The sequence below is a fragment of the Enoplosus armatus genome, chromosome 5, assembly GCF_043641665.1.
Source record: "Enoplosus armatus isolate fEnoArm2 chromosome 5, fEnoArm2.hap1, whole genome shotgun sequence".
Taxonomy (NCBI): Eukaryota; Metazoa; Chordata; class Actinopteri; order Centrarchiformes; family Enoplosidae; genus Enoplosus; species Enoplosus armatus.
In genome coordinates this window covers 3,331,683-3,345,862 of record NC_092184.1, presented here as the reverse complement: position 1 = coordinate 3,345,862, position 14,180 = coordinate 3,331,683, and the positions used below count along the sequence as shown (strand labels likewise).

The 14,180-nt window shown below is 43.9% G+C and overlaps 1 protein-coding gene across 1 annotated transcript in view; it reads left to right on the top strand.

Moving 5' to 3' along the window:
* The first annotated feature begins 206 nt into the window (after positions 1-206).
* The window catches only part of sorl1 (sortilin-related receptor, L(DLR class) A repeats containing), a 72,894-nt gene continuing 58,920 nt past the window's right edge, over positions 207-14,180 (top strand). Inside the window, exon 1 of the mRNA XM_070905471.1 lies at positions 207-527. Within this exon, the coding sequence (XP_070761572.1) occupies positions 207-527 (321 nt within the window). The remainder of the gene's footprint in view (positions 528-14,180) is intronic.

Genomic DNA, 14,180 nt, shown 5'->3' with positions numbered 1-14,180 from the left:
CTTAATAAAAAAAAACCCAGTTTGGAGCATCGGAGGCTTGTTAACTGCCTTTGTTTGTAGCACTAAACCAACGTAAGGCTATTTGAAGAGAGAAGTGTACCACTTCCCGACATTCCCATGGCTTGTGAATGCAGCATCAGGGGCATCACTGCCAGTAGAAGGAGCTCTTCAGTCTTACCTAATCCAAAAGCCAAACATACACAAACATGGCGATATCACAAGCAGGCAAGATGCAGTCCTCCCTTCGGTGGTCGTTATATTTATTAGTCCTCTGGGTTGCTGGAATAAATTCGTCGACTCTTCGTCTTCACCCGGAGCAGCGCTACATGCTCCCGCAAAACAGAGGATTTTTCACTATAGAAGCAAATGAGGATTTACCAGACGGAGATGGAGGAGGCGCCGCGGCTCCGGCGCTGCCTCTGGCCGCTCGTAGTGCCGCTGAAGGCGGGTCGGACTCCGGCGCCTATCCGCAGCATCGAAGCCGCCGGAGCACTGGTGAATCGACTATGCCAAAGGTGTACGGGCAGGTAATGTGGTGCATCTCAGCGGTAGTACTCTCTTCAATTTGAATAGTCTGCATCACCCCAGACTGCTGCCCTTAGCTGGCAAGGATGTCTTGAAGAAATTATGCAAGCCCCAGTGTTGTTTTCTAAGTCACATCATTTCTTGCACCTTATGTTCTCCATGGTATGGATGGAAAAGGGCGAAAAGTGCCCAGTTTAACCTCAAAGCAATAAGCCCGGTGAGCAGAACAGTAAACGTTTTTGTGTCTGTCGGTTCACCTGGTGTTTTCGATGTAGCTAGCTATATAACGTTACAGCTCACTAAACATGTATTCAAATGAATGTCAACACACAAACCTGGCAACCTGTCTGTGTCAGTTCCTAAAGTAGACTCAGAAATGACAGAAAACGTAAGAATTAACAAGCTACTACGTAGATTAAATGTATGCCGAAGTTTTAAGAAAACCCGTAAGATTCTGGAAACGCTTTCGGTTGTGTGCTATCAGGTGAGTATGTCCGCCGATAACCAAGGAAACATTACGATTTTGCAATAGTTGTTCTCAATATCAGATAGCGCAGAGGGAAGAGTGGTGGTAATGCTAGGCGAGAAACAAATGGCTCAAGCTGTGGGTTTCCTTCACCCTCTGTCTCAGGAGGATGTCGTGAAGAAATGAAATTGAAAAAGTTTTTGTGAAGATACCAGTTTCTCAGACGAGGATCCCATAAATGCAAAGTAGCTCTGGTAAACTGTTCAGGCGAACTTCATTCAAAATAAGGCAATTCAGTGGCTCTGCTCATCGTCGGATACTATGCACACCTGGCAGAACATGACCCAAGACATTTGCTGAATCGTTAGCAGTGAAGTGTCAATTTGGCATACGTGTAGTACGTCAAACATAGCTTATAGTTGCCAAATCAAAACCTTTTTTTTTTTGAAAAACTATACAGTAGGTGTCAAAGTTTCAATCATGCAGGGCTACATACAATTTCTACATTTTAAATGGGGTTTGGTGTGGAGGTCTCTCCACACATGACAGAACACGACCTAGTGGTGCTAGCTCCAGGTCACTAACCCCATTCTATCTAAATTTTGCAGCTGCTGCTATTGTTTGTCCGGAGTCTATCCTAAATTGGCCGTATTTGAACAAATTAAACTCTTCCATTCTGTTTTGGGAGATAGATGCTTGGCGTCATAGTTACCCTCATCCCGCTTGTCGTTGTTCAATACGCTGCAATCCTATTTGCTGAGGAGCAGTCAGAGTCCTGTGTTGGTTTACATCATTGGTGGATGATAATGGGCAGTGGTGCAGTCATTACTGCTGGTATAGCATTGTCATTCATTATAAAGACATTTCATCCAGTGGTCTGACATCTTGCGCTGGGCTGTTGCACTCTCCGAGCCTCCAGGCTTTATTGTTATTGAACACACCCAGACAACACCATGATGGAAGAAGTGTAATGAAGCATCTCAGAACAAACTGTTTACACCTGGCGTTAACCATTTTCCTGGGTTATTCGATCACAAGTGGACAGCAGTATGTCAGTTCACACCTGGCATTGACATGCATCTCGAGCGCGACCGGATCTCACTTCCACACTCCGTATGCAAATAAACACGTACATCGTTTCCGTTTGCAAAGACCAAATGCGTTGTTTTTAACCAGCGGGTAAGTGCACAGTCTGCCGGAAATTAAAAGAAGAAGAAGTTTTCAAAGACCTTGATGCATGGGAAAAATCAAAACAATATGGACTGGGTCTATTCCTTGGCGTGTTTAAGGCAAACCAAACCGCCCAATAATACATCTCGCTCGAATGAGTATGTGCCTCTGCAGAAGACATAAGTTCAGTAGGTGGTCCTTCGCGTACACACTGCTAAAAGAATGTGGCCATCTGCGGCCCAGACAACCTCCAAACGTGGTCTGAACGTTTGGATCTCAATGCGTCTTGGGTGCATTCACACCTGGTATTAGAGCTGTTCACTTGTGATTGGATCACCCAAGACTGCACGTTAATGCCAGGTGTAAACAGGGCCAGTGTCAGTGAAACACGATTGCCTGGGAAAACATTTCACCTCCAAGTGGAGAAAGAAAGTGAGAGTTAGGGCAGCACCATTGTGAAACTTTCAGATGACTGAACTGGTCTGGGATCCTGCTTGTTGGTTACACCCTAAACACAAACTGGCTGAAACTGTAAGGGAGGAGCGGATCTATGCCTCAAAGGTTACAGCTTTTCTACAATGGTTAGAAGTAGGGCTGAAAATTGGCAATTTCTTTGGTAAGTCATTTCAAATGCCCAATATTCACTCCCAGCTTCTCAAATGTGAATATCTGTAGGTCATCTGAGTACAATAAGATAGTAAACTGAATATCTCTGAATCTCTGGACTGCAGGTTGGTTCAAACAAGCTATATGAATAAAAAACCCTGCGCTCTTGATTAATCAATAATTGCAGCCCTAGTTAGAAGCTTGACCGGCTCTGGGGCCATCAAGGGGAGGACACAGTTAAAGGTTTGGGCCTATAGAGAATGACACCACAACTCCTTTTCATCCCGAGAAGCTGGTGCAAAACCTCATTTGGAAAAATACTGAAATTAAGTAAATGAGGAAAGTAAATCAGTATGTAGAAGCCATATAACCATTTTTATGGTTCTGTGCTCCCTGTATTTAATTTTTATATAACTCTAGAAACTTCATACGTTGTCATGGTAGAGGAAGAATTATCAGACAAGTAAAAGTAAAATAAGGGACATTAAGGTGAAAGAAACCTTTGTGCAAAAGAGGCGACAAAATCCTAGACAATTGGTCAGAGAATGTAGACAAGAAAAAAACAGTGTGGTTGACAAAATGAGCTTCATAGAGGAGAAGTAGTGAGCAGAGGGAAGTGTCTCTCTCCATCATTCGTCATCAGCCTGCTGTCTCATGCTGACCGCCGCTTTCTTGTCTGGTGACACCCGCAGTCCAAACACAGCAAACAGGACAAATGGCCTCCAGAGAGTCGGATCAGGTTTCATTGCTTGTGAGATCTGCGACTGGTGGAGGTTGTTATTAAATGCTTAGCGTGTCAAGTGTTTGTTCCTCAGCTTGTTGTCCCTGTTGGCTTGTAGGGGTTTGACTGGACTTGTTAAGAAGCTTGAGCAGGCGTTGTAATTAGAGATACTGGCTTGGTCTGAGTGGGGTACAGTTTGCATACTTAATCATGCATCCATTGACCTAATCTGTGGGTAACTGAGCTGGCGAGAGGCTTGATAGTGGCTCATAAAAGACTGGAATAGTCAGGGCTAGGATGGAATAAGCCTACGTGTTTTAAAGGACAGACAGGAACTGTGGTAGATGTACTTTAGAAGGCTTTGTGTTTAGTCTTTTGTCATTTCAACCACAGTTTTGCAAGGTGATTTCACTGACAAGTACATCCTCCTGTGGTTGAATGCGTGCAAGGTTTGTTCCTGATTTGATTCCCTACCACCTTCTTTTTCACTGTCGAATGTCATAGTTGCAGCTTTAAAATTCCCTTACACATGTTGGGGTATAAATGTACTGGAACAGCCATCGCCAAGGCAACTAATGGATATCTTGATTGCCCTGCTCTTGTAATCAGTTTATAGTCAGTGGACACTATGTGTCTCCGTATTTGGTGATTGCAAAAATTCTACTTCTTAGGCAGCCCTCACCACTCTCTCTCTCTCTTTCTCACACACACACACACACACACACACACACACACACACACTCTTAAAACTCACTGAATTATCTCACAAATGCATTGTCATAACAACAAAATTACCAAAAGTTTAAACAGTTTTAACTTAAAAGTTAAAATAAATGTCAATGAAAACATATTCCATATTATATTTTGGGCTGCAGCTAACAATGCTGCTTTCATGATCACTTAACCTGATTGATTAATCAATTGTTTCGTTTTTTTAAAAAGCTAGAAAATGGTAAATGGCCATCACACTTCTCCAGGTTCAAATTTCTTCTTTTCTATGACCAACAGCATAAAATCAGCACCCTGACATTCGAGAACCTGGAAATGAGGAAATGTTTTGTTTGCGCTTGATAAATTACTTTCCATCTCTTTTCATTTTATTATTTACACCTGTGCATTTCCTACTGTGACAAGTCAAAATGTGAGAAAGGCCTGTTAAGTGATATCAGAATTGCTCTCCTCAAAATGATGGAGCCCCGACGTACTCAACATTAAATAAAAAGCTAACAAAACTATAAAACTCAACAACTTACTAAAACTCGACTCATTATGAAATGTTGTCAGCAAAAATAGAGAATGCGAAACATTATGAAGACTGTGTAGTTGTTTGAAGACCACCTGGAAACTGCTGGCCTGAAATACAAGACGCTTGGTTGTGTTGAATTCATGTGCTTTTTGGTTCATAAGCTGTAAATCCGTCTCTGTGTTAACATACAGTCAGCCATTTATAAATATAAGACTCGTCGCTACAAGAGAGGAGCATGCTAATGACAAGTCAAACAGCCTTAAATCCTCATATCTGCTGTTGGTTCTCCAGCTGCTGCTGCTGTTGTTGTTCAGAGACAGTGTCACTGCTATTTCTGTGCTCCCGATGTTACAATTACCCCTCTTAATCATCATGTACTCGCGCTACTGTGGAGTGTAAACAAAGAAGCCACCCAGTGAGTATGCACAAATTTGTACTGTATGTTAAGTCACCCTCTCCGGGAATTCATTCCAAAAACACAATTTCACTAGTATGTACATTTAAGTGAATGCCTGTTTCACTCTGATCTATTAAATATACATTTTTATTGGATACGCATTGTTCTCGGAGCGGTTCAGCTTGTGGCCACTTCAGTAACGCATATACATGCAGTGTTAAATACTTGGAGTCTGATAGTTCTTTGCCTGTGAAAAGTCTTTTGAATAAGTGATGCGTTTTACGTTTCACTTCCTTTTTTTTTTTTTTTTTTTTTGAAGAGAAGTGGGTCAGCCCAGTTTGCCTTGGAATTCAGTTCATATCAGACTGCAGCACAGTTTCTGTCCCGTGTCAACATTAGCAGCTAATGCCGGAGTGTAGTGTAGAGGTGGGGTCGATGGGGGTTAGGGCTGGGTGTGTAGCGTTATCTACATATCCATTTCTTAACCATGCTCTAGATGCCGTCAGCATCTCATCAACATTATCAGCTCCACTCCAAAAAAAAAAACAAGCAGGCCGTGCTGACCAATCACAGTTCTACGTGCTGAAAACGACGGTAAAATTGGCCAATAATTCTCTGTGGGTCCGTCACTGCTGGCAATTGTAGCTGCTTCTTTGAGGACTGAAAACCCCAGTTGAAACACGTCACAGTGGCGGGTAGATCTTTGGGAAGTTCCGCATCAAGCCTTCGTTGCAACTTTGACACCAAAAGTTGGAGACAAAACACAAGAATCAAACCCAGATCTTCACAGGCCGCCGCTGTGTGTGAGAGTGACGTGTGTGTGTATATACAGTATGTGTGCATGTGAGTGAATGTAAAACCCAACTGATTGACACTGAATCACCCGGAGCTGGAGCAGTGTTTACAGCAGCATCAGTCTCCCAACAAGGACACACTCCTTCTAACACACTCTCACACTCTCACACGCCTCGCAGCTTTACCTTTTAACGCTTGCGTGCCTGTTCTGACTCTCAAAGCCGCCTCAGGATTCCTCTCTGACTCTCACTCTTAACTCCCTGAGCTCGGGCTGGAGGCGCTACAGCCGACTGTGTGTGTGCGTGTGCGTGTGTGTGTGTGTGTGTGCGTGTGTGTGTGTGTTCTGTAACGCAGCACTTAGCTCCAGTATGAAAACATCTTCATTAGTTTTTTGTCTGGTTTAGTTTGTGCAGCTGCTGTCAAGACGTTTCAAGCAGAGCTTTAGCCTACTTCTCATTCAGCCTGAAAGACTTTAATAGAATATTTACCATTTTTCTATTGGAGTGTCTCCTTTCCACACAATGGCAAGCCTTGCATTAGAGCCTTGTAAACATTCAGTTTCATTTACACAAATGCATTGGCCAATTTGCCCGCGTCTCCGCGTCCTTTTTAAGTCTTCTGTTGTCTCGGTTGCTTCCTCTCAATAAAGGTTAACCTGAAAAGAAGTCACATGGGGATGTCCGCTGTCGTTGCTGCGAGGACAGTGGCTCAATTGTGCTACCTCCCAGTAGCCACAGGCTAACTGGAGAGTGCTCAGTGCCTGGTGACCGTGCAGCGAGCCTTCATTGCCTGCCAGTCCTGCAGAGATGATGTCATTGTTTGGGACTGGCTCTGCCGCCGATGCTCTCCTGGCCACGATGCCCCCCCCCCCCCCCCCCCCACACGCAGTTAAATAATGGAGAGCTCAGAGCTGAGGAGAGGAGAGGGGAGGGTTGGGGGAGGGAGGGGGGTGGAGGGGGGGTGTAGGCTAAATGCCCAAGCGTATTGTTGCTCCGTTCCGCTCCTTGGTAGTACCAGACACGGAGCCCAACTCCTCCACCGCTACCAATAGGATATCAAAGTGCCAGAAGGGTGGGAAGGAAGGAGAGGAATGAAGCAGATAGCAATAAAGTGGGTTTCCGTCATTTTCCTGATGCAAATGCCCCCTTTCTGCCTTGTTTTTGAGATTATTGTATCAAGACAACAAGGTGGATGATCTCACTTTGCTGGCAGTTGTGATTCTTGGGTTGAGCAAAAATAAAGAGTTTGAAGGCTCAGAGATGCAAAGGCTTGCAATGAGCCGAGTTATGGAACGACTCCAGCAAACTGAGCTACTCTTCCGGTGGGAGATGACGGGGCAAATAACACGGACTGTACATGTGCCTGCACCTACCCAGGGAATGGAATTTGTAGCTTATTGTAATAGATTTTAACTGTGTCGCTGGTGTTCAAGTTTCACTTACGTTGTTAATCCTCTGACGAGATATGTCTGGCCTGCACTTGTCTGGTCTGGATGACTAACGCTGCGAGAGGCTGGCTTGCTGTGTTACATCTAGGCCTGGTTATGAACTTTCCCACGGCGACTAATATGCTTTGTGAATACTAAACACTGCAATTGAAAATGGCGAAATGGCATTGGTTCCATTCCAAATAATCAATATACATTGATGAGGCTTTTTAACTGTTGTCAGAGAGCCAGTTGAAAGCCCTGCTGCTAGACAAGACCAGAGGCTTTTTTATTTGGATCCCATCACAAATAAGGAATGCAGCCAGTTTCTCAGTTGCATGTAACGGCTTGTTGGTGAAAAGTAAAAAGCCGTGCTCTCCTGCTTGGGATGTGACACAAATAAGCATGCATAGGTGACAAGAAAAAAAAAGCAGAAAATAACATTTTCAACAGCGGCTCATTGGCCATAATTCTCACTGTAACACTTAATGCACTCAAATACTGACATATTGTCAATAAAGCAAAAACACAAATGTCAGTAATGCTCCAATCCAAGACTCTGACCTGTTGATAGCAGCTTGCGGTGGTTTATACAGGGCAGGGACAACAGACTGGCTACACATGAAGGCACATTGCAGCGGGGCTCAGGCACTTCGACCAGATGCTTAAATTCTGTAGTACGGTCTCATATCTGCAGGGACAAACACCCCCGTAGCATCAGTTATTAACCTGCGTGGTTTTGTCTCGTCGCTCTAATCGACACATTCAGGTGATGCCGTCGTAAATTTCGTGTTTGAAGAGTTTCCACAGACAGACCCGACTTCAGCTGAACAATGTCGGCTCTTCTAACCGCTGTAACTAACCGGGAAGGCGTAACTCTCCCATACAGTGGGTCTAAATGTGTGAGCCGACTAGCTGATAGAAAACAACTGGTGCGCTGCCAAAATGTTCCGCGTAAAAATTCGCGCCCTAGAATTGTGTGTTCCCACGCGTGCGAGTAGTCGAGATAACTGAACTGTTTTGCCAGAAGTTCCGCTGGTCTGTGCGCATTATCAGTTATCAGTGACAATTACGTGTCTTTATTGAAGAAGAAAAAAAAAAAACCTGGGCCGCCCGAGTAGAGCCGATGCACGGGAAACACTGGACTGACTGAGTTAATCCAGTTATCATTTGCCAAACTGTGGCTGCTTGAAGAGAGCCGCTCTCTCTCTCTCTGTCCTTCCTGCTCACCGAGTGTTTCGTTGTGAAAAACAGGTTGTCAGTGACTTTTTTTTTTTTTTTTTCCTGTGACGAAATAAACCTCGGTTGAAAATAAACAGCACGAGAGACACTGATCACTTCTCTGGTGCGGTGGTGCTCCGGGACATTGGTTCAGAGAGTAGGGTGGTGACAGACAGTAATTTCAGGCCAAATGATGTCACCTTAACCAGTATTTTCTTCTTAGGTGTTAGGGTCACCAGTGGGGGGGCGGGGCTGGTGGTTAACTGACCCGTTAGGCCTGGTCACACCAGCATTTAACCAGCATTTATTACTGACGTACAATCCCATTCAAAGCCCATACAGCAAATAAAAACCATTAGCAGACCCCTGGAGCTTGGCATGTGTACTTGCCTGCTTATGCACCACTCGGCGCCGCCATCAATCGCTTCAAAGTCCAACTTAATTAGTTATTTTTTTTAAATGTGTTTGCTAATGAGATCTCCTGCGAGGAAAAGGAATCAGTAACCAGAAAGGCGAAATTCAATTTTGTCTATTCATGCTAGACATGCTAATTGCTATTAGCCTGTCAGTCATTTTCGGTGCTATACGGTGAATGCCACATGCCTCTGCTCCTTTAGCGCCGCTGATAAGAAAACGCCCTTCAGCTCACAGACAACAGTTAGCAAGAGCCTGTTTGTTTACATTTCGTGGCTGTCCCATGGGGGCGCGGCTGTCATTTAAAAACACAGTTAAGAGGTTTTGTTCTTGTTCCAGTTGGCTATAATAATAAAATGTCATAATAAAAATTCTGTTATTTTTTTTTTTGTATGTGGAATTATGGGGAGACGGAACTTTTGCACCGCTTAATGGTCCCTAAAAGTCTTTATGGTCTTTTTCCAAATTGCCTTTCTGGCAATCCCTACGTTTTAGGGACTCAGTGGGCCTTAACACAGGATCCAGGTTTCCCCATTTCACCTGTGCTGACAGGAAGGACTCAGCCGAAAATAACATCTGTTACAAGAGACAAGTAAAAATGTCATCAAGAATAACTGAGTTCGTTGATCACTCGGAGCATGGAAGCTGGAGATTGGAAGTCAGTTGTATAGGATGGCACCGCTGTTTCGTATTGGCCTCTTTTCTTTGAGAATTGCATTTTGCTTTGAATTCGGTTTTTCTTCTCTGCAGCGTTACAGCAGGGAAGGAAGTCAGCTTTTACTTTCTTTGTTCTTTTTTTTCATTAAGCTATAATGTACACTCAGTTTGCCAGCACGCTTAACCAAAACTAGTGCAGTCTACAGTAAATCTTACTTTCGGGAAGGTCATAATGTTACGTTCCTGTGGAAACTGTTTGAGAGAGGTGCTGATTCAACCGTATCGTCATCTTGGAGGATGTAGTTTGTGGTGCTGTTGGACTGCATTGGGTTTTACAGAGAGGTGTTTGTCCATCCCACATATATATATATATCAAAGCGCTCAGCAACTGTTTGACCCAAATGTGTTGTGAATGTCCTGTTGGCTGTGGCACACTGAAGCTAGATAGCTCTGTGTTTGGCTTGTGGTCCCTATCTGGTATGAGCCAGTGAAGTTCAACTGGGATCCAGTTCAAGATTTGGTGGACAGTGCTGCCTCTTTTACACGGGGAGACTGCACTCTTGGAGGCCAGACTGTCTATTACACCAGTGTTTATGTGCATATGTATGCCTTGGGAGGTGATATTGATATTTAAATGGGCACTGCACCCATTGTAAAACATTGGTTTAGAAGGTTTACTCAAAAATGTCTTTAGATACATGTTACAGAGAACGATCAGTGCGTACAGAGCTATTTTCATTATCGATTAATCTGCCAATTATTGTCAGGATTAATCGATTAATCGTTTAGTCTATAAAATGTCACAAACTTGTGAAAAATGTTCACAATTTCCCAGAGCCCAACGGGACGCCCTCACATTGCTTCTTTTGACTCTTCATTCACGCAAAGCAGCAAATCCTCACATTTAAGAAGCTGGAACCAGCTAACGTTTTACATTTTTGCTTGAAAAATTGATCAATTATCAAAACAGTGTCTGTTTAATGAAGTCTGTTTCTAGTACCAAGAACGCGCTCCCCAGCTTATTGAAAAGAAGTGAAAGTTTTTCACCTTATTTTGTGTTTTTGTGCCGGATGGGGCTGTGCAGATATAAATCTCGCTCTGCTCATGCCACAGAGGTGGTGGGGAACTATTGAGATGGCATTAAACTCACTGCTCCGGTCTGTCAGCTCTCAAGGTCTGGCTTAGGAGTGACCCATCATGAATAGAGAGAAATCCCTCCCCTCTTCACTTTCGGACTCGTTTGCTGGGTTTACTGAATCCTGTCTGCTCTGTCAGGTATGAAGGGTTTGCACAAGATAGCTTTTGGTGCGACAGAATGCATTATGCATGTGAGTGTGAGACATACAGACAGAAACCGTGGCAGTGCAGTAGCTTTGTTGGCTGTCTGCGATGTGACTCCACCTTCCTCCGTCTAAACGCCCCCCCCCACCCCCCAACTCCCAAGTGACCACAAAGCTGTCACCGAGATTGATGGACGGGCGCAGATAAGGAACACCTCTCAGCCACTTATAGAGCCACCTCTGGACTACCCACCATGTTGCAGTGCAGTGCGTGAGGGGGGACCAGAAAGGAAACAAAACAGCACAGGCAATATGCTAAATAGGAATTATACCATTACCAAGGTGTGCATTATTTCCAGACAAATGCATGGCTCTGACACAGCAGCTTCATTAGTGTCCTGAATGATGAATATGCGTACATATAGGAGGTGTCTATTTTCAGCTGTTACTAGGCCACAGCTTCTCCTCTTAGTTACAATACTATAGCAATGTTGTTATAGCTCAATGCATGGCTAAATAGCACTTTGTAACAGTGAGTTAATCAACCCTGGCTCATGTGCTAATGCAAGCTAAAACGGGCCACATCTGTAGGATTTGTTTGGACACCCCAGTCACAGTAGGAGTGTGTAATATTATGAAAATGTATATATTTTTTTATAAATACCATAAAATATGAATTTTGAAATAATGTGATAATCACCAGTATTTGAAACGTATGTATGTATGTTACTTTGTTCAAAAAATAAGAAACTCTAACAACAACAAAAAAATTGTAATTCTAGAGATTTCAGTCCTGTGGTTCCCATGATAACAGTATGAATGCGCAACTACAGCAAACACTCCTCGAGCTACTTGGTCAGAAAATGTCCTGTTGCTACCAATAAAAACAATAAAAAAAAATGATTTAGAGAGGTTAGTTATGAATTTCAATAAATTCAACTGCTATTGCAGTATCAGAAATGGGCTTTGATTTCATGGAAACCTTAAGGATTGTAACTTTAAGATGTCATGCTGTAACAGATTTGAACTGATTGTGTGGCTGCACTGTAAACAGACATACAGCTACAGGGTTGGTCTTCTGTTGCATTTCTGACACATTAGCTGCCCACGGTGTCTTTTTCATTTTCGACTGTGATTTTTCAAACAGAGCTGTGGGAGTTGTAGCGTAACATTCACTTACCATCACCAACAGTAACCACGCTTGTCACCGAATCTACCGGGACGTCTTAATGTAACTTTAAAAAGCCTGCCTGGAAGTGCACTTTTAGATTGCCACAACGGACACGTTGGAAAAATGACTTCCCTAATGAGCAGTCAGCCAGAGAATCCAGTACTGTTTTGCAGCCCATTTTAAAGTGTTCAGTGTTGGATATCCTGTTCCAGGGACGGATCACTACAGATAAATTCTCAACTGGTGGTAAACACTGTAGCGATAAATGTGGGAGGTGTCCGTAATGATGCACTTACACAGTGCATTGTGTGCTTTAAATTTTAAATCGACCGCAAAAATGTTGTAAAGTGGAGGTCCCTCTGTGAGAATCTAAGCAAAGGGGCTGCTGTTGGTCTAATGTGCAACTATCTGGGCACCCAGGACATAGAAAGGCTTGTAAAGCCCTGGCGGAGCCTTGTCTCCTTGTGTGAGGAAGGTCATGAAAAGGTCAGTTCGGCTTGAAGGAGAGCTGTGAGACCACAGTTGGGAGCCAAACCACAAAGTCTTGTTCTCTGCAGGCTTAGAGTAGCAGTTTATGGGGTTTATAACAAAGATGCTGTCTTGCATAAGAAGATAAAATGGAGCTTTTATGGTTTACATAATGTTCCTCATGGTGTCGGTAGCCCGCGTTTAGTGGTGCTGTCGATCGTCTATGGGCGGTGCCTTGCAGCGTTAACGCTCATGCTGCAATTTGCTGCAACCCGGCAAATTGTTTTTATCTTCGCAGTCATCATCATTCTCCAGATTCAGCTGTGTCGGTCTGCGGAGCCGCTGGCACCCTTTTGGCCCGCTCGCACCGCGGCCAATGAGGCCTAAAATGCAGAGATTTACTGCAGCAACACCTCGGCCTGAGAGACAGCCCTGGCTTTTACTGAGGCGGCCCTGGGGGAGGCAGACTGAGGAAGATGGAGAGGAGGAGGAGGAGGAGGAGGAGGAGGCTGATGACCAAAGCAAGAGATGGAAAAGCAAGTTGTGTATCAGTGGAGCTGGCGTCAAGACAGCGACTCATAGTCGTCCCTTTGTTGGAAGTTACATGAGGAAAAGGTTAAATTTGCGTCTTGCTGGCGACATACAGTCTCGTCCTGCAGGATGTTGGCTTTGCCGTTTTCTGGCGCTGACTTCAACTGCAGGCTAAAGTAAAAATCTACACTTGGGTCGTCTTACACTTGCATGTCATCAATCTTTGGTGTTTGATGCTTTCCAGGACCTATTTTGTGATAAAGTGTTGTCATTTTCCAGAGTCACCCACCCACTTAACCAGAATACAGTATGTGTTGTTGCTGCATTGCTTTATAGATTTTTGAGGCCTCTGTGGGTGGTGATATTAGCGTCTCTGCCTTTTCCTTGATGTATTTCTTCTTGTAAGATTATTATTGAACGTTGGTGCAGAATGGTGTATACAAACCCTGTTGTTAAAAACATGAACAGACCCGGCAATGCACGGTGCACTGCCAGCAGCTGTTCTCAACTGCTGAAATGTTTTCAGGCTGAATATTTGATTAAATGCCACTCCCTCATGTTGTCACAAGGCCAACGTTTTGGCACTGTCATCCACATCATTGTGGCGATAGCAGAAGTTACAAATCAGAAGTGGGTCGAGGGTTGTGTCTGATCACAGCTGACAAGGGGAGGAAAGATATTTGTTGTTTACTCCACAGTGTGAGCCACCAGGAAAGTGCAGAAAAAAGCATTTGAAGCAACAAAAAAAAAAAAAGAGTCCTTTCAGAAGCATGCCCCCTCTCAGAATCATCAATAAAAGATAAGGGAAGGAAAGCAGCACGGATGGTGAGGCAGTGACAATGAAAAAGATGAAATAGCCTATTTCTTTTCATTGATCTATGTGCCCTATGGGAGGTGCGCTGAGGGGGAAGTGGTATGTGTTTCAGCAAGTCATTGCATCACCCACCCTATACATGCTGTACCCAGACCTATGCACACACTGTTGGAGCCTGATCAGCCGGATCTTTACACAGTTAAAGGTAAAGTCAGTGTTTCAGTGTTATTATTTTATTGTCTGCTATTCTCATAAAAAAAAAAAAAGAATGA